The sequence below is a fragment of the Miniopterus natalensis genome, chromosome 10 (genome assembly GCF_054644295.1).
Source record: "Miniopterus natalensis isolate mMinNat1 chromosome 10, mMinNat1.hap1, whole genome shotgun sequence".
Classification (NCBI taxonomy): domain Eukaryota; kingdom Metazoa; phylum Chordata; class Mammalia; order Chiroptera; family Miniopteridae; genus Miniopterus; species Miniopterus natalensis.
Genome location: NC_142090.1, coordinates 72,210,294 through 72,238,221, shown reverse-complemented (window position 1 = coordinate 72,238,221; position 27,928 = coordinate 72,210,294). Strand labels below are relative to the sequence as shown.

The following is a 27,928-nucleotide window of genomic DNA, read 5'->3' as shown; positions in this document are numbered from 1 at the left end:
CTGCGCCGGCGGGGGCGAGGCGGGCGCTGGCGGCGGCGTGCTAGGAGGAAGCCGGAGCCCGGGTGGAAGCATGGCGTTGGCGACTCGCTCCCAGGTGAGGGTCCGGCCGCCGGCCGCAGCCCCGACGCCCCCCGGCCTGCCTTCCCTTTGCGCCCGGCCCTGCTCTCTGCCTGGGGCTGGAAACGTGGCCCTTGGCCGCGGAGTTGTGGATCGCGCGCGCCCAGTCCCACGGACGCCGGGGTGGGCGCGCCCTGTAGGTGTGCGCAGTGGGGCGCGGGGGTGCCAGCGGGACTGGAGAGGCTGGGAGCCTCCGGCCCGGGTGGGTGCCCGGGGGTGGCGGCCCGGCCCCGAGCCCCGTGGGTGAGCGCATTTCCAAGGGAGGCAGAAGGGGCGCAGCCTGCGCTCGGCGTTTGCTGAGCTCTTGGAACCGGGGCGGGGGTGGGTGGGGGTGGGGAGCTTTTCTGGTGCGCGGCCCCCACTTTCTCTAGGAATTGGCACAGAGATAAGGAAGTTTAAGAAAAGCGTAATTTTTCTAAAAAGCTCTCGAGGGTCAGACCGGCTCAACGGGGATAATGGAGCTTAAAAGGAATGGCTCTGGTCTTGCTACAGAACTTCTGTAAATGTTTTCAAGGAATTTAACCACTTGGGGCGGGGTGGGGGTGGGGATGGCAACGTCATTAGGCCAAATTAAAAAACAAAAAGCCCCAAGATCCCAAACCGTATACACAGCACGAGCCCAATTACCGCGTTAGGGTCTTAAGTAGCTTCTAAAAGTTTCCTCAACAAACCCTTGAGAGCGTTACCCTGATGGTTCAGTGGGTGCTGGGAATATGAACACGGCTTCGGTTTTCCTTCCTTTTTAAAAAGAGCCTTTCTCTACTTTCTAGTAGTGAATGTACTTTCCCCCCACCCCAGAGGTGAGCAATAAACACTTTTTTTTCAAATGAACTAAAAATAAAACTTTTAGAAAGGGAAGGAAGCCGCTTGCGGGAGCCCGAGAGATACTTTGTATGAGGAGTTGGGTTTTTCTCCCTTGTGTGAGCGCCTCTGACTCACTGCTTCCACCTTAACCTCCGACTGGTGTTTACCTCTTTCCTCTACCTGGGTGCTGGGCCTTGGCGTTGGGCGACAAGAAGGAGGCTGGCGCCAAGCGGCGGGGGGTGCTTGAGCCCAGGCCGCTGTCACCTGTCCAGGTCATCGGCACATTAAAAGTTGAGCCCCTAATGGTTGGTTTGGCCATTTACTAATTTCTGAAAGGCTTTCTGAAAGTGGACATTTGCTAGAAATCTGTTGTGGAGGTTTATAAGAAAGTAATATTTTAACGCCTCGGCAATGAGGGGAGGTATTAAAAGCATGGAAAACTAACTCAAGGTTAAAAAGGATTGAGACAGGCCTAGATTTTTGTTTGTTTTTGCTATTGTACTTTACCATGTAATTATCCTGTGCTTCTAGGAGGTTCAGGTGTCTCCAGGACTTCAACCTTTCTGGAAGGAGCCTTGAGCCCCTTGTGAATTTCATCAGCAATCTACCTTGATGATGTATCACTCCTGCCTGAATCCTGTTGTTCCGCCCGACTCACTTCTACCCCTTAAACACAGTTCATGCTTAGCCAGTTCAAAATGACCCAGAACGTGTACTTGGAGTGAACATTTTCCTGTTAAGTAATGAGGCCAAATTTTGGTAGCTCTAAATGTTAAACTATTTACCACGTAGGGTAATCCACAAATCCTATCCGACACATTATGCGTCAATTAGGGCAAATTACTATGTATAAGATCATCAGGTGTTGATGTTTTTTCTTTACTAAAGATCTCCTAACTGGCAGAGCAAATTAAGGTGTGATGATTTTTTCCAGTGGAAATGTTCCTGTTCATCATAATTTAAATGTGAGCAGATTATAGTCTCTTTAATTTAAATTAGTGGAGAGTGGTTCCATGGGGTGGGCAGGTGACTGCAGATAAGAGCACTTAATGAACATTTCAGGCACAGCAAGATGTTAAATTCCTGTGGTTTTACCCTGTGCCCCAGCCCTATGAATGAAGCAGTGTGATGAACTGCCTGAAGCAGTATTAGTGCACGCTAAGGCTCAGCTCAGTGTGCAGTGGGTTTTAATCTCACACATAGAGTAAATAAAATTTCCATCCCCTGGAAAGCCCAGAGGTGGCAGGGGTTCCAGCAAAGCAGCTTAGGCCTGATGTAAGTAGAGGGAACTAGGAAGGGAGGAGAAGAGAAGGCACTCATTTGAACTCAGTTCCTTTCTGTTCTCTTTTGAGATCGCACTGGTGTGTCCGATTTGATGTCCTCTGACTGATCACATCTCCCATGGGCTGTAGTCCTTGTTGGGCCCACAAGTGTGTCTTTGTGCTTTTATACTGAATGACAGGACTAATACCCAGTAAAGGCTAGGACCTGGCCCCTTCCTGAGCGCTCAGCAGTGCAGCTCACAGGGGCCTAGGATGAGACTGCCTCAGCACCGTAGCAGAGAAACTGGGGGTCCTGAATGTCCGTTACCTCTTCTAGCTCCAGGGTGCAGCTTGGACCCTTAGAGAAGGAACTGATGCTAAGTGTTCTCATGAATATGCATACTGTTGAAGGGGGGGCAAAGGGGAATTTTTCTGGCTATTGATCTCATAGCTACAAAGTTTGTACCCAGCTGATCCCATGGCTTAAAATTTGTGCCCAGAACCTGAGAAACTGGTCACAGAGGGGGGTCATCTTGGAAGGACAGCACAGTGATTTCCCTCTTTTATAGTTCTATATTTAAAAGGCCACTTGGTGGTTTTGATATTTTACTGACTACCTCGTCAGTTTAAGAGCTGAATTTTTAGTAATCCTGAGAAACGGCAGAACACAGCATCTCTGACCTGGTCAGGTATACAGGACAGAAAACCGTGATGTAATTATGTGACTTTCAGAATTTATGAATGTTACACTAAATTAATGAAAAGTTCAGTAAAGCCATTTGAATAGAATGGTCCCGGGACGTTCATTTTAAACTGCTCTTGTGAGTTCCTTACCCATCCTTCCCAACCCCCTACCCCTCCTTGCACCCTGGGAAACTTGCTTCCTTTTAAAAGTCAGGCTGTGCTAGGTACTTAAAGTTATCAGAATTAATCCTCACAGTAGTTCTGTAAAGTAGGTTGCATTATCTGCATTTTAAAGATAAGATAAAATTGAACAATTAGCTTCAGGCAACCAGCAGGGAAGGAGCTGAGCCAGGATTCTGTTCCTAGGGCCATTGCCTGACTTTTGCCACTGAATCACCGGACTTTGGTAGGTTACCAAACTTTCTCTAAAATAATTTTGTGAGGCTAAAGATCTTTGTCCAACATAGCACCACTGAGATGATCGGGGACATGCCAAATATATGTATTATTTAAATATAAGGGGTGTCGGCACTTCTGTTTTTCCTCATGATACCTTTGCCCCTCCCTCTAGGAGGGTTGGGCTGTTAACAGTAGTAGCTGGTCTGGTTCTTTTTTTAGGAACTGAACAGGTTATGCTTTGCACAAGATTCCTTGGATACAGTCTGCAAATGTCAGCTTCACGATATAAATAAGATCCACCAAGCTTTTACATAAAAATGATTTTTACAAGAATTCTGCATTGATGGCATCCTAAGATAAGCTGAAATGAAAATAAACATTGAGCTACTGCTCTACCTACCCTGCCGTCTGGGTGTCATTTCCTAAATATTTTCCATCCAGTTGGCTGTGTTCCGTCACCATTGTTGCATAACTTTTATAGTTTGTTTATTGTTTGAATTCTTTCTTCAGTGCCTTCAATATCTTTCTCAGTAGCTTGGAGGTCTCGATAGTTTTTTGTTTTTTTTTTAAATCCCTCACCCAAAGGTACTCTTTCCATTGCCTTTCAGAGAGAGTGGAAGGTGGGGAGGGAGAGGGAGGTGGGGGGGGAGAAACATTGATGTGATACAGACACATCGATTGGTTGTGTCTTGCACCCGCCCCTGCGGGGGAATCGAGCGGGAACCCAGGCGCGTGCAGTTGGCTGGACTAGAACCCTGGACTCTAACCACAGCCAGACCGGCTAGGGCAGTTTTCATTTAGTGACTGCAGTATTTCATTGAGTAGACGTGTGTTCCATGTGTTAATTTTGTGTTGAACATTTTTATTATTATTAAAGGAATTTTGCAGTAAGTGTCTTGGGGAATATATACGTACACACCTCACTCCTTGTTTGGAAACCACACTCGTTTAGTTACTGTTCTTTGTCATGTACTTACTACCTCATAAAAGGAATATGCCTAGTTTTTGATGGTGGGAACCTCTGACACGTTATTTTTAAGGCATTTCCCTTTTTGTTGTGTTGTATGAGCTGAGAGAGAGCAGTTTTTGTTCAGGTTAGAACCAGGGCTCATGATCACTGGACTGAAACAGTGACTCTTCCTTTCTGAACTTTAGAGCACCTAGCAGGATGTTTTCCTTCGGGGCGAGTGGAAAGTAGTCCTAGAGGTATGTTCTTTACCAGCATCAGGTCTGCCTGGAGCCCCCCCCATCCATGAATGTGCTAACCGATGTGTAGTGGAAGTGCCTGTGGATTGGGTCCTCCCGGAATTTGTGCAAGTTGGTTGATTGACCCATTGTAAAGTGGTTCCTAAGAGCTAAAATAGATGTATTTCTGCTCTGGGTGGTAAATATAATGGGCAGGTGCAGTTTGGAAACCTTTACCGGGCTGTGCACTTAAGATACGTGCCCTTTTCTGGTTGCATGATGCACTTAAGACATTTAGAAAATAGCATTTCACATCCCTAAGTATGAGTTCTGAAGTCTGTGCTTTAGGACAGCCCTGGCTACCAGGTGTGTGGGTGACAAGTTCCCAGGGGTCTTGTGTCCTGCCAGTTGTACCAGTGTCCTCAGGACTGGACGTGGCCGGGGATCCCCTCCCACAGACCCATCTGCCGTTCCCCTAAACCTGCCATAGCAGCAGCGCAGTGCCTTGGGCAGCTCCCATCTTTAACACTCTCCTCCAGGAGAGCCCTGTGTTCTTGGAGAGTGCCTTGCATTTGTGAGTAAGCTCTGGCATTTGGTCTTTTGTCACAGGGCCTGCGCCCCACGCCCGACCCCCCGCCTGCTGGCAGACCGCCTCTTCTGTTATGGCCCAGGATTTACCCCAGGGCAGTAGTGGCCTGTGACTCAAAACCACGCAGCAGGCCAAAATGATGGTATCCTGCTGTGTGAAGGGCGAGGCATCCAGTAGGTAGGTGTTAGATATTTGTTGCATCTTTTACAAAGATGGCTTAGGGCTGTCAGTGCAGTGAGTAGAAATGTGAGTTATGACAGGCTGGGACATCCGGCCGTTAGTGCCTGCCCGAGGCCTGGAGGTGCAGCAGCCCCACCCTGCCCGGGCAGGAGAGCTCCTCATCAATCTCTACTTTTATCTTTAGAAGTCATGCCTATTTTGCATTCTTTTCCATGAAACATTTTAATTTATTTTAATACAAAAATGCTATTTTAAACTACTCTTCTAGGAAAGACTTCCCCTCCCTGTCCCACCTGGGCTCCAGAAAGCCTTCTGGCTGTCACCGAGCTCCCCACTTTGAGGAGCGTGGAACTGACATTTAGAAATCATACCTGTAATAAATCCTGAAGTAGAAAAGATATCTTCCTGCCCCCCACGCCATCAATTTTTTTACTTAAAGCTCCAGGACTCTGAGGGCACGTAAATGGGGGAAAATACAAAAACAAAACTTGAGTTGATCACGAAACCCCCGAGAATACTTTTTAATGCAGAATGCCTTTATTTTCTCTATTAGCATCGGCTTAAAACGGAAAGTTAAGAAAAAGTAAAAGGGCACTTAAAATCATTGTTTATTCTTAATTTCTCCCCCCCTTTTTCCTTCTGACATTGGTACCAGGCCGTTTTGAGTTGGGGAGTTTTTTAAATAGTTGAAGCCAGTGGGGCTGTATTTGGCCTTTCCCACACATGGGCTCTTGCATAGACCCCTTATCTGACTTTAAAACAGCAACAAGCAGCAGCTCCGTCCTGTTTTCCCGCACTGCCAGCTTTAAGACCGCGCTGACAGGCGCCCGAGCCTCGCGGCCTCCTGCGGGCCTGCCTCTCTGGCTGTAAGGGGGGGCACGCGCTCTCGGGGAGCGTGCACATTCGCTCGGGCACAATGCCACCAGCCACGTGCCGTCAGCGGCACGCACGGGCCGCCCGCCGCTGATTGTTCGGCACGTTTTCCACCGGCGGGGCAGAAGCGTGTCAAGAGGATCCCTGTCTGAAGGCTTCCAGGCTGGCTGTGGGTGAAGGTCCTCCCCACCCCCGTCGGTGTGCAGATCTGTTCAGGGCTCGTCTGCACTGAGCACGGGGACCCTCTCCTCTGGAAGATGGGTGCTCCCTGCCTCGCTGTTCCCCAGACTTTAAAAAAAATGTTTTCAGTTATAGTTAACATACAATATTGTGTCAGTTTCAGGTCTACAGCACTGTGATCAGACATTTCCGTACCTTACGAAGTGATCCCCCCTTGTGAGCCTAGTCCCCATCTGGCACCATCCTTAATTATTACAGTATTATTGGTTATATTCCCTACGCTGTGCTTTACAGCCCTGTGACTCTCCCACCTACGGATCTCCTGCAAGTCTCCCTCCAGTCTGGCTCCATCCTGCAGCTGTGCACATGTGGCTCATCTTGCCCCCCTAGAAGTCTTCCTGACCATCACCCCCACAGCAGTCAGGTGCCTTGTGGCCTCTGCCCTGTTCACATTTGTCACACCACACCGAGACTGCTTAGAGATCGTCTGGCTCCCTGCCCCTTCGACCCATTCCTCGTCGGATCCCTTAGCATGGCGCCCCTCACCTGTTGGCACTGTTAAAGTCCTTTTAATAACTTTTCCTTATAGCCGTGGGCAGTGTCCTCTGCTCCACAGAATGCTCTCCAGTCATAGTTTGGAAGCCATCAGAGCTTTATCCAAATGTTCCCATTCTTTCCCTGTGGGAGGAATGCATTGTCCTGGGCCCTGAAGTGGGCGTGGGCAAGGCTGGTGACGTGCGCTGGCCAGTGACGCGTGCAGGTGTGTGTCACTTCTGGGAGAATCCTGTAAATGCGAGTGCGTCCTTTCCTGGCTCCTTCCCTCTGCCTCTGCCAGCGTTCAGGTGGTGGTGGCTGTCAGCCCAGGTCCCGGGCGGGGACAGGTCCTGTGGGGGAGTGTGGGGTGGTTCACCTGGCTGGTCACAGGAACAGGAAAGAAGCCTTGTTTTGTCTTAAGCCTTTGGGACTTAGAGTTGTTTGCTGCTGCTTTATAACTTGGTGGACACTGAAGGCAGTAGGAAGGTAATGGGAGTTTCCTGCACAGAGGTAATTTACCTTACCACCACGTGCGCATCGTTTTGGTTGTTAGTGTGATACGGTGAGGGGAATGCTCCTGTTTATTAAGTCATTTGGAGTTCGGGGATGATTAAGTGCCCTGTGTTGGGGGCAGGAGAGTCCCACAGGGCAAAGCAGCCCTTCTGTCCAAAATGCCAGTAGCCCCTTGTTGAAAAACACTGAGAACGACTTGTCCTATTTGATGATCAATCTTTCAGAATCCAGAGAAGTCTTAACACTGGGTTCACATTTCCTGTCTGCTGATCTTTCTGCAAGAGGAAATTGCCCAGCACTTCCCAAGTGGCTTGGCTCACGTCCCTCTCAGAACTTCTGCCAAAATCTGGTTCCTGGGCTACTCATTTGAACAGCTCTTCCAAGCCCTATACACTCATATATGTCTGTAAATCTCTCCCTGCTTATATTTTCTCTTTTAAAATTAACATTGATTATTTTGTTTTTCCTTTGGCCCTCCCTTTTTTTAGTGTGGTAAAATATACATAACATAAAATTTATCATGTTAACTCTTTTTAAGTGTAACATATATCAGAATTTCATTCTTTTTTTAAAGCTGAATAATAATCTCTTGCATGTATGTATATACCACATTTTGTTTATCCACTCATCCATCCATGGACATTTGGGCTGTGTTCACTTTTGGCTATTGTGAGAAATGCTGCTATAAACATTGGTGTAAAATATCTGTTTGAATCCTTGCTTTCAATATTTTTGGAAATATACTTAAAAGTGGAGTTACTGGATCGTAGGGTAATTCTGTGCTTAATTTTTGAGAAACCACCATATTGTTTGACAGTGGCTGCTGTACCGTTTTACATGCCCACTAACAGTTCCTAAAAGTTCTAATTTCTCCATCTCCTCACCAAGACTTATTTTCTGTTGTATTGATGATGGCCATCCTGATGAGTGTGAAGTGGTATCTCATTGTGGTTTTGATTTGCACTTCCCTAATAATGAGTGATGTTGAATATCTTTTTGTGTGTTTATTGGCCATTGGTGTCAGTTTAGAGAAATGTCCATTGATGTCCTTTAATCGTTTTTCAATTGGTATTGTTGTTATTGAGCTGTGGGAGTTCTTTATATATTCTGGATATTAATCCCTTATCAGATACATGATTTGCAAATATTTTCTCTCATTCTGTAGGTTACCTTGGTGTCATATCCAAGAAGTCATTGCAGAATTCAGTGTCATAAATTTTTCTTTCTATTTTCTTCTAAGAGTTTTGTGGTTTTAGCTCTTACATGTAGGTCTTTGATACATTTTGAGGTTTTTTGTAGATGGTGTTAAGTAAGGATATAGCTTCATCCTTTTGCACATGGAGATACAGTTTTCCCCACATCATTTGTAGAAAAGATTGCCCTTTCCCCATTGATCAGTCTTGGCACCCTTGTCAAAAATCATTTTACTGTCTGTGTGAGGGTTTATTTCTGGGCAGCCTATTCTGTTGCACTGGTCTAGATGTTTGTCTTTATGCTAGGAACATAGTCTTTGGATTTCTGTAGCTTTGTAGTAAGTATTAAGTACTTTCAACAATAAAGATAAATTTTTAAAAATTAGTAAATGTGAGCCCTCTGACAGGGTTCTTCCTTTTCAAGATTGTTTTGGTTATTTAGGGACCCTCGAGATTCCACAAGAATATTAGGAAGGGCTCTTCCATTTCTGCAAAAAATGTCGAAGGGATTTCGATAGGGATTGCATTAGATCTTTAGATAGCTTTGGGTAGTGCCACCTGAACAATATTAAGTCTTCCAATCCATGAACATGTGATACCTTTCTGATTACGGTTGACCTTTGAATAACCCAGGTTCGAACTGCTTGAATGCACTTACATGTAGGTGTTGGGTTTTTTTTTCAGTTGACCCGCACAACTATATATTGTCTACAAGAGATCTAAAGACTTTTTTTTTTTTAAATCCAATTTTTCAATCTGTGTTTTTTGATTGTAGAGTTTAATCCATTAAACTGATTTAAAATGATTCCTGGTAGAGAACAGCTTAAATTTTGCCACTTTGGGTTTGGTTTTGTATGTCTTAGAGCTTTTTTGACCCTTATTTACTCCATTATTGGCTACTTTGTATTTTGTGGATTTCTTTGTAGTGACATGTTTTGGTTCCCATTTTATTACTATTTTTTGTGTGTGTATGTTCTATAGATACTTTCTCTGTGGTTACAATGGGGATTACATATAACTAAAATTAAAACAGTTTAATTTGAATGACAGCAGTTTAACTTAAGTGGCATAAAAAACTTTGTGCACACCTTTGTCTCCCACTTTTGTTACTGATGTCACAGATTACATCTTTATGCATTGTGAGCCCACTAACAGATTCATAAGTATTTTTTTTGTGTCCTGTAGAAAATAACAAGAGAGCGGAAAGGAAAGAAGTTTCAGAGGGAGCGATGGTGGGAATGTAGGGTGGGAATGTAGGGTTTAACTCCTTCAGCCAATGGGGAGCTGGCGAGGAGCCTGTAATTCCGAAGCCGCCCCGACTGCTGTTTGGAGACAGGCCTGTAGAGGGAGCTCTGGGAGGCACTTGACCGTGTGCCTGGCATTGTGCTCAGTTCAGACGGGAGGGACCAGTTGCCATCCTGGTGAGGAGCTACATTCTACACCTGATGTGAAGTATTTAGTAAACCACTTGCCTACTTTTATATTATTATAAGCAAATTTGAATAGTTGGATAAACAAGATTTTCAGTTACTATGAGTTTAGATTTAAAAAAATATTTAGGTTAAACTCATATAACATCAATTGAACCTTAAAGCGAACAGTTCCGTGGCATTTAGTACAGTCACAATGTTGTGTGATCACCACTTCTGTCTAGTCCAAAACATTTCATTGCTGTGGAGAAGAGACTGTTCCAGGACGTGACCGCCGTCTGTCCTGCGCGCTGGCCCCGGGCCAGAGTGGAGGTTGCCCCCCCCTTCCCCCCCAGGCTGGCTGATCGTAATCGCTAACAAATCAGCACCCCTCCTGCCTCCTGCTGTGTGCCAGCCCCTGGAACAGGCTGCTGTCCTGCCCTGGTCAGGCATGTCAGGTAATGCCCTGTCCCTGGCAGGTTCATGTTCACGCTGGTGACCAGGCCACCCCCCGCCCTCCGCCCTGCCCCCGCATAAGTCTCCAGTGCCCGCCTCGCGGCGGGGAGATGCGTTTGGTCTTGCTGCCGCCCCGCACATGCCTCCTGTGGACGTTTCCCTTAATAAACTCTCTGACTTGCCAGACTGGAATCTGGCCTTTTTTCTTCAGCCTTTCCCTGCCCTTCTCTTACGGAGGTAGGTTTTCAGGAGGTAGATTTTCAGCCTCAGGCCTTTTCCCTGGGTCTTTGTGTATTAAGAATTACCCTAAAGGGAAACCCTGTACCTTTTAAGCTGTGGCCCATTGCGTTTTCTTCTTCCAGCCCCCGGCGACCACTGGTCTGCTTTGGCCTCTGGATTTACCTATTCTGGATATTCCACCTAAGTGGAGTCATACAGTATGTGACCTTTGGCATCTGGATTCTCTTAGCATAATGTTTTCCAGGGTTATCTCCATTGGAGCATAGATCAGTGTACTTCTTCCTTTTTACGGCTGAACAATAGTCCATTGTACATTGTATATGCCAGTTTTTCACCCATTTATCTGCGATGGACATTTGGATTCTTTCTAACTGTTGGCTGCTGTAAACAGTGCTGCTGTGAACATGCACGTACATGTGTTTGTTTGAAACACCACCTGTTTTCGGTTCTTTTGGTTATATACCTAAGAGTGAAAGTGCTGGTTATTCTAGGTTTGACTTTTCAAAGAGTCAGCAAACTTTTCCACAGCAGCCAAACCATTTTACATTCCCACCAGCCATGGACAAGCGTCTGATTTCTCTAATCTTTGCTGACACCCCCGCCCCCCCTTTTGGGGGTAAAGCCGTACTCAGGACGTGAAGCGGCATCTTGTGTTTCTCATGTGCATTTCCCTAGCGAGTAATGCTGCTGAACGGCTTTCCATGTTCGCCCATTTGCGTATCTTCTTTGGAGAAATGTCTGTCAGTCCTTCGCGCTTTAAAAAAATTTTTTTTTATTGAGTTTTTGTTGTTTTGTTGCATTGTAAAAGATCTTTACATATTCTCTATACTAGATCCTTACTAGTTGTATGACTTACAAATATTTCTCCCATTCTGTAGGTTATCTTTTCACTTTCTTGACAGTTCCTTTGATGAATAGGTGTTTTTAGTTTTGATTAAGTCCAGTTTTATCTGTATTTTTCTTTGGTTGCTCCTGCATTTGGTGTTATATTTAGGTTAGGTTTTTTTGATTGAATTAAATACTAAATACTAATTGACATAGTTATTTTTATTGAGAAATCAGCTTTTTCCTGTTTAGGCACTTGGGGATGCCTTTTGTAGGGGTGGTCACAAGCTGCGTGCCCTTGAGTGGGTCTAGGCTGAGGGTTGCCCCTCTTTGAAATGAGGGGAGGTGCTCCAGCCAACGGATGAGGTCTTGTCACACTCTGATAATCCTTGATTTAATAACTTTCTTAACTAATTAGAGTTCGCATATTCCTTCACTCTGAGTTTATCCAGATTTTCTGGCAATTTTTAAATCTGAGTGTATGTACTTTCCCCCCCTTTAGCTGACTGTCCTGTTTTAGATATGCATGACCAAATTTCTGTTTTGAAACCTTGGGCCCCTTTGCTTTCCCCACCGGTTCAGTATAAGGGTGTTTGTCTTGTCACTTCCTCCTGTCATTGATCGTGCCATTAAAAACTAACAAAACATTGCTGGATCTCTGGATGAGAATCATGTTTGTCTTCATGCCTGTTTCTTTCTTTACTTGGGGAGGTTGAAGACTTTTCAGTTATGTTTTTAGCCTCTTATATGTTCCCTTTTCAGTGAATTTTCTTTGTTTTAACTATTTTTATCTGTGCGATTCTTGCTTGGTATATTTATTTTGTATGAAGTTTTCAGTGACAATAATTTGTTGTGTTTGTGGTGGATCTTTTTCCTAACTTTTTTTTTTTCCTTTCTAAATTTTATTTTCTTCTTTGAAGAAGTTTTAAATTGTTGTGTGGTCCATGGTATTACTGATTTTGAGAGTCCTTCATAGATTCTGGGTGTGGGTTCTTTATTGGGTAGAAGATTTGCAGATATTTCCTTCCAGGCTGTTGGCTTTTCTTGTCATTCTCTTAACAGTGGTTTTTGAAGAGCAGACATTCTTAAATTTGATTGTCATTTATACATTGTAAAAATCTGTATTGTGCTTTTGGTGTTGTATCTAAGAATTCTTTGCCTAATCCAAGGTTACAAAGATTTTCTCCTATTTCTTGAAGTTTTATAGTTTTAGATTTTATATTATGGTTTGATCCATTTTGAGTTAATATTTTGGTAAATGGTGCATGTTTGGTAAATGGTATGTATGTTTCTTGTGGACCAACCAATTTAATCATAAGATATTTAAGGAAGTGACAGGGAGAGAGAGAGACATAGATGTGAGAGTGAAACATCGATTGGTTGACTCCCATCCACTCCCCGATCGGGGTAAAACCCACCACCTTTTAGTGTTTGGGACGATACTCCAACCAAGCCACCTGGCCAGGGTGGATTTCCTTCCTTTTTAAGGCTGAATAATATTCCATTGTATGCATATATGGCATTTTCTTTATTCATGCATCTGTTGTGGACAGTTGGGTTGCTCCCACTTTGTGGCTTTTGTAAATAGTGCTACTATAAACAGGAAAGAGCTATTTTTAATTTAAAGTTTGTTTTTTCTTTTGCTTAATTTTCTTAATGCTTCAGTGCCCAGTATTAATACTACCAAACACTAGTAGATGTACTGTTGGTAATATTTGAAATTTTGGCATTTATAGTTTCCTTGGGTGATGTGTGTTGAAATATTTCAGGGTGATGTCTGTAAGTTACTTTGAACATACATGGATATTAGGTTGGTTCATATTAAATCACTGTTTTCCTAGGCCAAAAACAGACAAATATCAGCAGGTGCCTATGGTCCAAAGTCATATTTGTTGAAAGAAACAAAAATGTGGTGACATATGGGGGTTCCTTGTGAAGAGTATACAACCGTTTATTCCATTCTTTCGTCTTTCTCTGTGTTGAAACTTTTTCAAAATAAGGAGTTGGGAACAAATAGGTAGTCAACATATACAAACGACCTGTCCGCAGATACACGTTTGCTGGGTTACGTGTGCTGACCGCATTCTCGCTGGGAGTAATTGCCCTTAATAGCGTCGAAATTCTCTTGGGATTCTAAGACGCTACAGTTGAATTAGAACACAGACAGGAAGGAAAGCTATTTCATTGTGTGAATTTTCCTGTCTGAGTCAGCATATGAGAAAGGACAGAAAAATAAAGGACTGTAGATTAAGAAAAGAGGAGCGTGGTCATATCTCATGGAGTCTTTTGTTCCATGGATGCCATTTAATGGTTTCTCAGAGACGGGTGCCTATTGACTTTTCGTCAAGAGACCAAAAATGGCTTCTGTCTAGGCATGGTCTTGACATTCTCTGTGAGATGGGCTGTAGCTCTAGAATTCAGAGAAGTCTTATCCCCACCCCCCTTCCCTTGTTGCCTAAGGTATGAGCCGAAGCACATTTTGCTCAGGGTTACTGGGTCTACTGGGCCACCAAGGCAGATTGAAAAGTTATGAGATGCCAATTCCTACTGCTCTTTAAAAATGTCCCTAAACGATAACAATCCCTAGTTTTACCCTTTTCCTGTTTTGAATCCAAAACAGATCCCTAAAGAAGTGGCTGACATCTTTAACGCCCCTAGTGATGATGAAGAGTTTGTCGGTTTCCAAGATGATGTTCCCATGGAAACCCTCTCATCAGAGGAGAGCTGCAATAGTTTTGACTCGCTGGAGTCAGGGAAACAGGTACGGACGCTTCCTTTCGAGGCGGGCGTGTTCGGCTGGAAGCCTGGCCTCGGTTCAGATATTCTTGTCTTTGAACACGGCCTGAGATCGGTGGTATCAGTTCACGGTCGAGCATTTTATTTTATAAGCATTAGGCCTTCAGGTTTCAAGAATCTGGTGCGAGTTTCTCACTTTTGCTGTTTAAATCCTTTCTTATATACAGTAATTTATTTTTTCTTACTAAAGGGGAGCTCACGTGATCAGATCTGTTTTCTGTGCAGCCTCGGGGCTGCTGCTTGTGGCCCCCACGCAGCCGGCAGGGGGGCCGCCCCGCACAGCGCGGGGCCGGGACGTGTGGCTGCCGCGGGACAGTTGCAGCCCTGCTCCCGCAGCCTGGCTCTGTCGGCACGTCCCTCTTGGAACTGCAGGGGAGAGCATTTTTCTTTCTTCAATGACTCGGGCCTGTGGCACACACAAGTACAGTTCCCTGAGAGAGACTCCTGGAGTCTGTGTGGCGCCTTAGCAACAGCCCGGCCCACCAGGATGTCCAGCCCCCGTGGCATTTCCCCGGCTTCCTCGTGGCGCTCAGAGTTCCTCCGTGTCCCTCGACCGTGGTCCCCCCTTTAAAAGGCTGTAAATGAAGCCCGCGGTGCTTCCACCAGGCGAGTCCAGGAAGGGAAGCAGTGAGTACTCGGCTGGCTGTGTACGTCCTGGCCTCGGCAGGAGCCGCCCTGTCCCGGGACCTGGGGCCTCCCCTTGCCCGACGTCTCCACGGCGTGCGACCCCACCGGCCACCTGCTGCCACTCCCCTTGCTCTCTTCCTCCCAGTTACACCTCTCGTTTGTTGTCGTCTCTTGTTTCCTGTCCCCACGCGTGGATGTTCTCCAAGGTTTTGTCTTCAGACCCTTTCACTTAGTGACCTCAGCGCGTGGCCTGGTTTCAGCTCTTACCTCCAAGTTGGAAGGCTTGGCTGTCCCTTCCCTCCAGCCCCAGGTCCTTCTGACTGCCAGCTGGACCGCTCCGGATTATTCAGGGCAGGTCTGCGGCTCACCCCTTTCCCTCCGTGGTTGTCTGTCTGCCTTCCCCTTTGTTACCTCCATCTCGGTGTTCTTGCCCCCCCCCCCCTCCTATTTCCCCAACTCCCTTCCAGGAGTTGGTGAATCTTCCCACCTCCATTCCTTCCCTTCTCTCCCTCATAGCCCGTAGCTCAGCTGTAGAACTGAGCTGTGGTCATGGGCCTCCCTGGCCTAGAAATGGCCAGTCTCCATTTGGGCACGGTCAGGCAGCGAGGGGCAGGGGTGTCCTGAGCAGTGCAGGACATGGGCAAAGTGCTGAGCCTTAAGAAACAAAGCATCAGTGAAGGGAAGAAAAGGGGACATCTGTAATAACTTTCAGCAATAAAGGTAAATTTAAAAAACACACACAAAGTAGCTGCTTTGGCTATTATGACGACTGCTACTTCTGTGTGGTCAAGTGTGCCATCCCCTCCTCCATCACGTCGTCTTAGATGGCCCATGACAATATGCTTTTCATACAGGTTACACTTAATGCATGTACCTCCCTAGGAAGGTGTAGGTGCTGTATTATCCACATTTTACAGGTGATGAAATTAAAGCTCAGGGAGGCGAAATAACTCACCCAAGGTCCCGCATCTGAGAAGCGGTGGAGCTGGGATGGTCCAGATGGAGCAGCACCACTTCTCACACTCTCACCCCCCACTGTCTTTCCTGCCTGCGGCGCTGGAGTGGAACAGAAGCTGCACCGGCTCCCTCCCCGCACGCTGTCTGCCCTGTGTGTACACTGCTCTGTGCATCCACCCTGCCTGGGCGCTCAGCATTTTTCTAGATTCCACCCCAGTTCGGACCCAGTTCACATGCTGCCTCTTCCAGGAAGTCTTAACTGGATTTCCTTTGGTCCCGAGTGCCACTGTGCTTGTATCTCCCTTCTAACTGATCCTCACCTTGGTTACTTGTGTGGTCCCTTCCCTCCTGTTTCCCGCACCCAGCACCCATGGTGAATGAGCACCCATGGGGTGGAATTGACGTGGGACGCTTGTCTGCCTTTGTTCAGCCCGCCATGACGTTCCAGTCTGTTCCTTTATGTCACACGAGCTTCACAATAAAAAAAGGCACCCCCTCTTCTGAGCTCTTCTTCTGATCGGTTTGCTTATGTCCTTGACCTTGGTGACCAAGGCTCACACCATATCGTCTAGTACTGATCTTAAAAAGATCAAGAGCCAAGAGCTGTGTGAGGCTTGTACCCTAGAGTGCAGCGAGGCTGCGTGGCGGGCATGTGTGCCTCATGCAGACCCACGTTAAAAACGTTTCTTACACCCTGTGCAGTAAGAACAAAAGCCTAGGCCTTGGTTTGGGTCTGTGGCTAAGTTGTTTTTCTCCATCAGCCCTGCCCACCAAAGGTACTGATTTCTCCCTGGCTGACCACTGCCCTTGTGAGGCCGGTTCAAAGGCTAGACACTGCCGGAGGACTGGAAGGGCGGACCTTGCTGCCGTCAGGCTGGCCTGTTCTCGGGGCCCTCAGCAGGGACTACACGTAGGCCCCTTGCCCCAAAGCGGCCTGCGGGGCCACCTCAGGGCTCCAGGAACCAGATGTTTCCTGCCCTCGGAGAGAGCAGGTTCGGTGGGTTTCCTCGGGAGCCAGCTCGGCACCTTTCTCCCTTAATCATAGGTCCCCGTCTGCTGCTTTCCCACCCGGACCCCACGCACTCAGACCCATTTGAACCAGCCAGGAGGAGCCGCACGAACTTGTACCCCATTATGTGCAGCAGTGCTGGGCTCCCTTAAACACAATTTGAATTTCACTTTAAAGAAACTTCCCGTGTGTGTGTTTTCCAAGCAGCGGCACCACAGCCATCAGCAAAGAAACAGAGTAATTTAGCTCCGCGCGCACTCACTCCAGTTACCCATAATAATTCATAGGAGGCATTTTGAAGCTTAAAAATGTACTGGATGTAGACAGTTCTTTCTCTATCCCCCGTTAAGTCTTTCCACTTGTCTATTCTGTCTTTCTCCCGAGATGATCTGAGCTGAAAGAAATGTGTAATTAAAGTCAGGGAAAGGCTTTGGGGGAGATAAAGATTCCCCAACTGCATGTGGTGTGATGAGGGATCATTGCTATATCAGGTGTGGGAGGAAGAGATGTCAAGAGGCAACCGGGGACATGGACTGCAGCCCTGGCAGCCAGCATGGAGGAGGCTGTTTGTGGGTCTCCTTTCCGAACTGCAATGCTGTCCTTTCCCTCTCCTCTCTTTCAAGCATGCCATTTAGAGAACCCTGTTTTCTTCTTTTCATTAGTTCAATAGAAAGTCACACCTTCATTGGAAAATGCTCTTCTTTTTTAAGAGTCAGTCATATAACATCTTTCCGTCTGTCCACTTTCTGCCTGTTGGGGTTGCTGGGCTCTGGCCACCTGGGAACTCCTAGGGGTCATGGAGGGTGGGAGGGTCCATCAGTCCCCTGAGGCAGCCGGTGCAGGGCCACTGCAGTGAGCTCAGCTCAGCAGTGGGCGGGCAGGGGAGTGAGTGTCCAGCCCTTTCTTTCCTGCGGAGAAGCTTGCGGGCCTGGAGGGCAGGCGTGCTCGCTGGCTGGGGGACACGGGCTTTGGGTGGCTGTCAGAAACAAAAGCCAGAGTGCGGGAGGGAGCCAGGTTTTTGCTCCCTCCCCACCTTCTCCCCTGGCTTTCTGGTTCTGTGCAAAAACAGACGTCCTGTTGGGCAGCCCTGGCAGGAGAAACTGAACTCCACCAGCGCTCAGCCGTCAGACAAGAAGCTGAGAGAGGCTGTGCACATTGAGTTTTTAAATCATTCAATTTATGGGTCTAAATTTCTGTAAGCTGCAGAAAGCGAGTATATGTGTGTGTGTGTGTTTATTGTGGTAAAATACACATAACATAAAATTTACCATTTTAACCATTTTAAAAAATATATACCTATATTGACTTCAGAAAGAGGGAGGGGGAGGGAGTGAGGCAGTTGGAACATCAATGATCGGCTGCCTCCAGCACCCCCCCCCCCCCCCCGGGCATGTGCCCTGACCAGGAATCGAACTGGGACCTCCTGGATCCTAGGTCGATGCCCAACCCGAGCCACACGCGGCCGGGCCATTTGAACCATTTTTAAGTGCAGGCAAGTTCCCAGTTTCTTGCCAGCAAAAGACACTACCTGGCATTAGCTACATTCACAGTGTTGGGCAGCTGTTGTTACCATTGTCCATTTCCAGAATGTTCTCATCATCTCTGACAGAATCTCTGGACCCATTAAACAACAGCCCCCCATCGCCCCGGACGCCTGGTACCTCTCTCCTCTCTCTCTCTCTGACTTGCGTGTGTTTTTAATTTAGCAGGATGTGCGCTTCCGTTCCAAATACTTCACAGAAGAGCTGCGAAGAATTTTTATAGAGGACACCGACTCAGACATGGAGGATTTTGAGGGATTTACCCAGAGTGACCTGAGTGTGAGCAGTAACCCAGAAGTAAAGGTGATAATTAGCAACACGAGGGAGTGTGGCTTGTAATGTTCTCAGGCCTGTTTCCGAATTGCATTTGTACTTGGAAGAAGCAAACCTTCACACGCACAGAGGTTCCGCTTGTCCTTACGCGCTTATCACAGCGGATAAAACTGCTGTCCTGAGGCGCATCCCTGGCCCACCGGCCCATCATTCTCTAAGGGGAAACCCACCTGTCCCCCCTCGTGTCTTTGGAGTTTGGGGGGGGGAGGGGTTGTGTGTCTCAGGTGTCCCTTACTGTCCTTATCAAACACTTTCTTGAACCTCTTTTATCTGAAAAGAGGGGTGTCTGGGAGTAACATGTTCTTTAAAGTCATTTTTTCTTGTGTGTGAAGGAAGGTTCTTGGGTTTGTTGTTAATTTGGCAAAGGTTTAGCTGCGCAGGCTTTGAGTTTTCCCTCTGGTTCTTGATTCAGAGTTTGACATTGTTTTTGGGGGTTTTTTAATGGACATTTTTGAGGAGAGAAAGGAAGTGAGAGGGAGAGAGAGTTAGAGAGACGTCGATGTGAGAGCGGCTGCCTCCTGCATGTCCTCTACTAGGGATCGAGCCCGAAACCCGGGGAGTGTGCCCTGGCTGGGAATCGAATAGGCAGTCTCGTGGTGCATGGGGTCGCGCCTCACCACCTGGACCACACTGGCCAGGGCCTGATGTGCTTTTTAATGAGAAGGATGACCCAGGCCTGCCTCACTCCTGAGGGAAGTCTGCTCTCGTTGCTCTGCTATAAACAGGCTTCTTGATTTCCTATTGATTCTGTATGTTTTAGGCCAGTTTGCTGACTAGTATTTAAGTCTCAGGTTAACGTTAAAGAACAGCCTTTGGATTTTTTTTTAGGTAAAAAGTATTTTCTGCTAACTGAAAAATAGCATGCATTGATCCCCCAAATCAGTGTGCCCCTCCCTTCTTCGGTTTCAAGATTATAAAGGATAGAGGTTAAGTTAAGCCTCTTCACGTTCAGAAACTCCTAAGGAAGCACTCTGGCCTGGAACCTGTGTAGACGGTTAAATAAGCTGTAACTAGTAGGTTCGCTGTGTCCCCCAGGGAACTTAAGGCCTGAAAGCCCTTGTTTGATGGTGATTTCTTCCCCATGCCAGCAACACAGAGCTGTGCCAACCTGTGGGCCCCAGCCCTCCCTTGGCTTTCTTTATACAGGCTGTTTGTGTGGCAGTCGTGTGTTCTGGCCAGCAGGTCTCCAGCTTTTGGCCAGCAAGACACTAAGATCCTTCCAAACCCTAATGGGTGTCATCTACTCTTAGTGACTTCTCTTCTGTTCTTTAGCTTAGTGATGTCTGGTTATGCAAAGAATTTGTGTTTCCAGCATGGCAAAGTAAATTACCCCAAAAGTCCCCCACACCCTCCACAGTCTAAATTTGGGGTAAGAGTCGTGACATGTTGACTCTCATATAAACTCATAGCCCAGGGCAGGTCTACCTGCAAATTTTCTTTTAAAATTTGGCGAGAAAACAAGGATTGTTGCCTCCCCCACCCAGCCTCCATTCCCAGGAGAACTGGGGAGACCACCTTTTCTGGTGATAGGCTATTACTGTCCCTTGCTCCTGCTGTCTTCTAGCCAGAGATAAACCAGCCACAGCAGGGGGCCAGCCCTGCTGTTCTTTCTCTCCAGGCTGAGTGTCCACTGGTGTTTTTAGGTTGCTCTTTCCATACTTAAGTCCTCCTTAGTAAGCTGCTCTACATCCTTGGTAAAGAGAGGAGAATTAGATGATGAGTCTGATAAATAAATAAAGCCAGTTGGGGGGTAATTTCTTTGAGGTTCTCCAATAGTATCTCCTAAAATTGGATCCCTCTGCAGCCTGTCATTTTCAGTTCCAAAGCTACAAGTGTAGAAAGTTCAGGATATTAAAAATGCAAATTAGTACAGTATGCTTTTATTTTCCTACTTGGTGTGTGGATTAAATGAATAGCACACCAAGCTTTGGAAGTTTTGCATTTTTTCCTGCCTCTGCCTTATTTTTACCTTGAGTCCAGCTGGAACTTGAGGCATGGTCCCTGAGTGAATCCCGGGCCCATCCTGGTCTTCCTGCAGCTCTGCTCACAGCAGTCCCATCGTCAGGCGTCCCTGACGGAGGTCCCCGGACTCGTCCTTCCAGCACGTGGTCAAAGACAGATGCCCAGGAGAGGTCCCTGATTTCGATTTTTAAGCCTCTTTCTATTATTGCTAGTAGTCCCCTCACATCTGAGATGTCACCTGCCGTCCCATGGTCAGTCATTGCCTTCATTTCTTTCTATGTAGAACCAAGTTATGTTTTCATGCTGGAGACCTATTCCAAGTGGAGTTAGAAAATTGGGAGAATTTCTTGAGCTGACTGAATGGGTGCTCCACAGCGACCTGAGGAGCCTTCTGCCTCGATTCCTCTCCCCTCCCCCTCATTGCTCTGCGGTCACAGAACAGGCACTGATGACCCATCGTGTCCTGGAGATGAGGTTCCCCCCTGACCCCAGTATCAGTTCCCTGCTGCTTTTTACTCGAGTCCTATTCCTGCTGTTTAGTGTAGAGTAGTCAGCGATTTTTTTCTTCCCTTAGCACTCCCATTTTTATCTGAAGATGAGTTTTAGGTCACTCACCCCCTTTTTCTGTGACTATTCCCCATGTTACTTGGCTTCCAGACCTGCCAGCGTGGCTGTTCCCTGTGCAGGAGCCCAATTTGTAGTGTTTTGCTCCCAGTCTGATGCTCTGCAAGGAACCCAGTTTGCCAGTGGCTGAGAATTTGCATTTGTGCTCCGAGGGAAGGCCCTGGTCTCAGCTGTAACCGCGAGAGGGTCCTTCACCTCAACGGGGCGGAGCCGAGCCCAGCGACAGCGCCTGCCTGGGTTTCATCCATCGGCAAGCTCCTTGGACACTGAACTGAAGAGTTTCAGGGAACTAATAAGAAGAGGGGGAGGCTTTCAGCTATTTATCTTTTTCCTAAAACAGAGTGGTTTTAAATATGTCTTTTTGCAAGTCTCACAAGATAGCGTCTTTGTGTTTTCTTTCCGGTAGCTCGAGGAGTCTGATTTGAGAGCCGATGGTAAGGCGCCGGCGAGCGAGGACGAGGAAGGTGAAGATGCAAAGGCCACACCGAGGAGCAGGCCGAGGGGGAGCAGCATTGGCCTTCGGGTGGCCTTGCAGTTCCCCACCAAGAAGCTGGCAAAGAAAGCCAACGGGAAGAATTCATCTGAGGCGCTGTTTCCTAGCTCACGCTCACAGGACAGTAAAAAAGCCATCCCTGGGAAAAAGAAAAGCTGCAGACAAGGGAAGGAAAGGGAAGATTCTGCCTCTGAGCCTGAGGCTGACTCCAGGGACGAGGGCCAGGAGAGCTCGGACGCGCTGCTGAAAAGGACCATGAACATCAAAGAGAACAAGGCCATGGTAAGGCCCGCGCGGCCACCCGGGCGCTGGCGCTGGGCTGACGGCGCCGCGGGGCGCACAGGCGGCTTTGGCGTCTGCTGGGAAATGTGTTCTGGGGACTGGAGCCTTTTTCTTTTCCTGAACCCCAGGCAGTTGTGACCTGATAGTTTGGGAACAGAAAGAGACTCCCAGCACCACTTTTAGCCCCCTGCCCTGTGCCATGACCTATGGAGTGGTTTTGGAGCTGAGAGGAGCTGAACCACGGGCCTGTGCCCGGCGGAAGGAAGCTGTGAATAAGACGTGGGGAAGCCCCCTTAGGCTCGCACTGCCGGTCAGGCAGGCCTCTCGCAGCCCAGGCACCTCCTGGGGTGACCTGCCGTGGTTTCAGGACATTGTCTGAAGGAATGAAACAGGTCTAGGTATTAAAACACACTGAGCTTCAAAATGTCTTCACTCAAATAATTGATGGAACAAGGTGAAATCTGCCATGTGTAGCTTTTCTGTACATGGGCAGTGACTGTTTTTAGATTCATAATTTTGTATATACAGAATTAAAAATTCTACCACTCGTAGTCACTTGTAGCATTTCGGTGTATGTTTTTCTTTAATATTTTGTTTTTAAAAAAAAGAGTCATGGAGCCCAGCCTGCGTTGCTTAGAGGCAGAGCATTGACCTATGATCTGGGAGATTGCAGTTTGATTCCGGTCAGGGCACATGCCCAGGTTGCCGGCTCTATACCCAGCAGGGTGTGTGCAGGATGCAGCCGATCAATGACTTTCCGAAATTAATAAAAACATTTTTTAAAAAGTCATGTAATGATGCTGTATATACAATCTTATATGTCTAATAAGCTACTTTAGAAAATAAAAAGCTTACTTTCAGGTGACATTTATCCTAATCAGCTAAGGGAAATTTTAAACACTGTCTGTATCTTTAAAATAAGAACTGTGTTTGTTCTTCATGATCTTTCACTGACACCAGTATATTTGTATAAATCTAAAACTAAAAAGAATCCTAATGAAATGGCATAATTGGCATATTAATGCCTGTTATGTGGTGGTTTTTTGGAAGTATTTTTGGAAATTATTTTTATTGATGAGAACTTAATTTTTGGAGCTCTAAATAACTGTTAGCATGATCTAGTAGCGCTTTCTCTGTTTTAAACATGAAGAAACTTGATTCAAATGTGCAAAACTGTTCCAGGGCCACACTGCTAACTAGTGGCCGGGTCAGGATTCCAACCTGATGCTCCAGGCCTTGGTCATTACAGGACAGTTTTCATCGTCCCATATCTTTGTACATAAGGAATGGGCATAGATTTTATTCCTGTGAATGATACCAGCATCTCACCTCTGGAGATGAAAATCTTTATGTGTGAGGTTAAAATGGTAACAACTGCTGAGATCTTATGTACACTACGTTACTCAAGTTTCTCATGGCTGATAAGGCGTTGGATGAACTAGACTTGGGGGTACTCATGTGCAATCCTTTCTTTGTTCTGAACTCTAGCTTGCTCAGCTATTGGCGGAATTGAACACAATGCCCGATTTCTTCCCAGTACGAACCCCGAACTCAACTTCTGTAAGTGGAGCTCCTTACTATTATTTATTCCAATTCTGGTGGCCATAACCGATTGCCAGATGGCTTGCGTCTGGAAAGCACCCAGCCGTACATGTCTGTGCTCTTGCTTTCAGAAGAAGAAAACCGTGAGGCGGGCCTTCTCCGAGGGGCAGATCACCAGGCGCACGAACCCCACCCGGAGCGCACGGCCGCCCGAGAAGTTCGCTCTGGAGAACTTCACCGTCTCGGCCACCAAGTTTGCAGAAGAGTTTTACGGTTTCAGAAGGAGGAAGACAATTAGTGGGGTAATTTTTGACCACAGTAAACAAATTATTCTTTGTCTAAACCAGTTGTCCTCTAACATCAGAGTCACTCCAGGGCTTATTAAAGGTGCCAAGGTTCTGCCCCGGTTGATCTGCAGCAGCTGAGAATTTGCATTTTCATTCCTGAGACCACACTTAGAACCCCTGGTGTAAACTTTCGGCCACGGGGAGAGCCTTTATCTAAGCCCCACTGAGGAGCAGAGCAGCTCAGTAGTTAGGAACCCCAGCTTGATTTCCAGTGGAGGCAATACAGGCCTGTTAGCGGCTCCGGTCAGCTCGTGGTTTTGCACGGGGCAAAGTACAGAGATTCCTAGTCACCTCTGTTTTAGGAATGAGGTGTTTCAAGTGCCTTCAGTCAGGAGGGAGAAACTCTGGACTCTTCCCATGTGTGGGTTTGGTGCTTCACTGTGGTTCACTTCCCTGTGCTCAGAGTTTACAGCAGGTGCCCATGGTGCTAGAACTCTGATAGCCACTCAGAGTATCTCATGCCAGGTTCTACTTTGTCGTCTTTTGCAGGGGAGGTGCCAGGGGTATCGACGGCGTCACCGGATGTCTTCTTTTCGGCCCGTGGAGGATATCACTGAAGAAGACTTAGAAAATGTTGCCATAACTGTTCGAGATAAAATCTATGATAAAGTTCTGGTGAGTTGCATACGATAATTCACATGATTGGGATTCTGTTGGGACCCCAAGGCACTAGCATTTGAAATCCTGCATTGTTGGTAAATGTGTCTGGGCTTCCACCGTGGACCATCTCCCCAGGACACAGAGTGGGCTCTGAATTGGAGGAATTCTCATGGGGGAGAGGTTTCTGCGGGGGCTGCAGGGGTATAGCTTAGAAAAACATTTATAAGTTGTATTTTAAATGTTTAGTTTCTATGGTTATAGTAACAAAAAAGTATATAAAATTTAAGAGACTATTTGGTAGGAGGTGGGTTAAAAGTTCTTTTAACTGGTGGTTTAGAGGGAAGCTTTGCGGTGGTCTGAACGTTTTTTTAGATAGTGGTACACCTGTCTTAAGATAGTATTAAAATGTTTTTAATTGCCAATATTTTAAAACCAGGAGATTTTTATACCAAGAGTATCCAGATCACCAGGTTGGAGCTGAGTGATGCTGCCCGGGGCTCATTGCCACTGTCACCCCTCCTGCTTTCCCTCGTGTGTCTCTGATCATTTCATTTCTTCAGGCTCCCTGCTCAGTCTCATCTACCCTAATATGCGTCTCTGGCCCCAGAACTAAAAGTGCTCACAGGCTAGTGAGGGTGCCATGGTTTGTACCAGAGAAAAAAATGCTGCTCGACTCTTAGGAGCAGTGCATCCTTGCGCACTTAGGACTGCGTGACAGCATGGCCTCGCGGGCATCACCCTGTAAGTCCGTGTTCAGCCACTCACCGCCTTCTCCCCTCAGGGTAACACGTGCCATCAGTGTCGGCAGAAGACCATTGACACCAAGACGGTGTGTCGGAACCAGAGCTGCGGCGGGGTGCGGGGACAGTTTTGTGGGCCCTGCCTGCGGAATCGCTACGGGGAGGATGTGAGATCAGCGCTGCTGGACCCGGTAGGAGCAGCGTGCGCATTGGTCATGAATTGTCTTGGCGAAGGGGAGCCTACAGTGGGGCTCCCTGGGCCCTTTGTTGGGGGCCAGTAGCTGTAAGCTCCCTAGGGCTCTCACCCCTCTCCTCTCTGCATCTTAAGACACGAAGAGAAATGAAGAATAGGGTTTCCTTCTGGAAAGGGAGCAAGCTGACCAATGGATAGGACGGGAGACGAGACTGCGTCGGGTTTTCTAGGGTCAGCTGAGCTTTCTTAGAGTTACCTGGTTCATCCAGGTGAATCTCTGTGCGTTTCCTCCAGCAGCAAGATTTACCTTGGCTTTTCCTGGACCAGGGGCGACACAGTTTCTTTGTACCTGGCCCTGCTCTAAGGTTTTATATCTGTTAATGCAGTTTATTTCAGTTGTTACTAATTCATTTACCCTTATGAAGTAGGTATATAACCTCCCTGGGCCTCGGCTACCTTGAACCTGGACATCCTGTGCTCTTAACCTCTTAGACAGTCGTCAAGGGGGTGCACAGAGTCACTTTGCAGCTGACTGTATACTGCCACTCAAGTTATATGACTTAACAACAGTCACAAATGGAAGTGTAAAAGTGACTGTCACACCCAGGTCTCACTGATCTTTTAGAAACCCTGTCCCTAAAAACAGGGCCGACTTCCTGGGTGTATAGTTGTACGGGGCCCTGCATTTGATCTAATACTTTGAAATTCTCCAAAATTCAGAACAGGTATCTACTAGTTATGTTAGCTGGTCCTGTCTAAAACTAGCATTTTTCAGTGTTTCTCCATGTGTGACGTCAGGTGATCAAGCTTTATGGGCCTTTTTGAAACCTGTGAGAGGAAGGAGAGATTAGATAACCCTCCCCCCTGTGGCACATACGGAAAGGTAACAGGTGATTGGAGACTGGAGGAGAGGTCAGCTGAACCAGGCTTGCCCAGAACCTGCAGGTAATGTGGGGATTTCTGCTATCATCTCTCCTAGGATTGGATGTGTCCTCCCTGCCGTGGGATCTGCAATTGCAGTTACTGTCGGAAGCGTGATGGCCGCTGTGCCACAGGGATCCTCATTCATCTGGCCAAGTTTTATGGTTATAATAACGTCAAGGAGTATCTGGAGAGGTAAGTCTCACAAATCAAAACAGAGGTTGGAATCCCAGGTCCAGCTGGCAGACCTGCCTCATTTCAAGCTGATTCTTACAAACCACCTTAAATGCCAGCTCTCTGGCATTGGGGAGGCTCAGGGCTGATATTTTCCCTGTTAAGAAATTCCGGCCTTTGCTGGGATTTTCAAGTTGGGGCTGCCTGTACCCACAGTTTCCCCTTATTTTTTATAAAACAGAAGTGAAGTATACAAGGCAGGCTGAGGGGAAGCTCTGAAGGCCAGAGGCAGCCCTGTCCCTACTGGGCTGAGAAGAGAGGTTTGGGAGATGTGTACTTAGTGGACACAGTTCCATCCCCTTGTCCTAACACATCCCGTCTTTTTCTCAGCTTACAAAAGCAGCTGGTAGAAGACAATTAACAGAAGGACCAGCTCACTCACCTTTGTGTACTCCAGCAAGACATGCCCTATGTACCATTTGTGCCTAAGATTCCTTACACTTGTGTTTTATATAAAGAAATTCTTTTAGATCTAAATACTATTTTTTTTGTTAAGATTGTTTATATGCTTACAAAGATTTCTCAGGAAGACAGCTAAGCACCTCGAGGAATCTATATACATGTATACGCAGGACTGTTTGAATTGTTAAAAGTATCTGCAGGTGATTAAAAAGCACAGTTAAAGTTCAGGTAAGTTGCGGAGAAAACTGCAGAAGTAGCTCTTGCCTTGGACACTGTTTTATTGTACATGCTGCCTTGATCTTTTGCCTCCCCGGCAGTAACTCTAGGCCGTTTTTACAGGGTTAGATCCCTGTTAGTTTACCTTATCCTGACCGTAGTTCAAACCACATAGTTTAACCTGCTCTAGGCGATTGGAAATTTATACTGAAGAATGCTCCCCTAAATTACAAAGTGCAATTAACCACAGAGTACTAGAGTTTTCTTTTTTATTAAAACTTGAATGAACAAAAAGTGGACTGTCATGTTACCCACACTGGAGGCCTCGGAGCGTATGCCTTTTCATTCAGGATTGCCTGGGGCCAGGTGCTTCTACATTTTAAAAGAATGTAAGAGCTAACTTTTAATTTAAAAAGATTGTTTTTAATATCTCCTAAGAACTAAAATCCCACTTACTGACCAGGAGTCTTCCAACCCCTTTGTTTTTGAAGTTGTATTTTCAATGGAACCTTGATGTAAACATGAGAGATACTGTTCTTTTTGTGTTGTGGGACGGGTACTGAAGAAAGCTAAAAATTAATGAACACATACATCCTGACTAGGTTTCCAGTATTTCTTTCTACATATGCCTCTTTCTCTTCCCCTTCTCCACTTCTTAAGGATGGT

The 27,928-nt window shown here is 46.8% G+C and overlaps 1 protein-coding gene across 2 annotated transcripts; it reads left to right on the top strand.

The window, feature by feature from the left end:
* Positions 1-36: 36 nt before the first annotated feature.
* CDCA7L (cell division cycle associated 7 like) lies at positions 37-27,860 on the top strand. Of its 2 annotated transcripts, none has more exons than XM_087821200.1 (10): positions 37-94; positions 14,064-14,204; positions 18,542-18,676; positions 21,699-22,067; positions 23,556-23,627; positions 23,741-23,911; positions 24,446-24,571; positions 25,338-25,487; positions 26,469-26,605; positions 26,975-27,860. In XM_087821200.1, exons 1-10 carry the CDS (start codon positions 71-73, stop codon positions 27,003-27,005), a joined length of 1,356 nt encoding a protein of 451 aa, XP_087677326.1. In that variant the 5' UTR covers positions 37-70; the 3' UTR covers positions 27,006-27,860. The 2 variants fall into 2 exon arrangements, with proteins under 2 accessions (XP_087677326.1, XP_087677325.1); XM_087821199.1 differs by having other exon boundaries at positions 18,539-18,676.
* The last annotated feature ends 68 nt before the right edge of the window (positions 27,861-27,928 follow it).

Coding starts and splice junctions, on each gene's coding strand:
- CDCA7L (XM_087821199.1), top strand. CDS start 71: ATGGCGTTGGCGACTCGCTCCCAG. Junction 22,068..23,555: donor TCAAAGAGAACAAGGCCATG/GTAAGGCCCGCG, acceptor TCTGAACTCTAG/CTTGCTCAGCTATTGGCGGA. Junction 24,572..25,337: donor AAATCTATGATAAAGTTCTG/GTGAGTTGCATA, acceptor TTCTCCCCTCAG/GGTAACACGTGCCATCAGTG.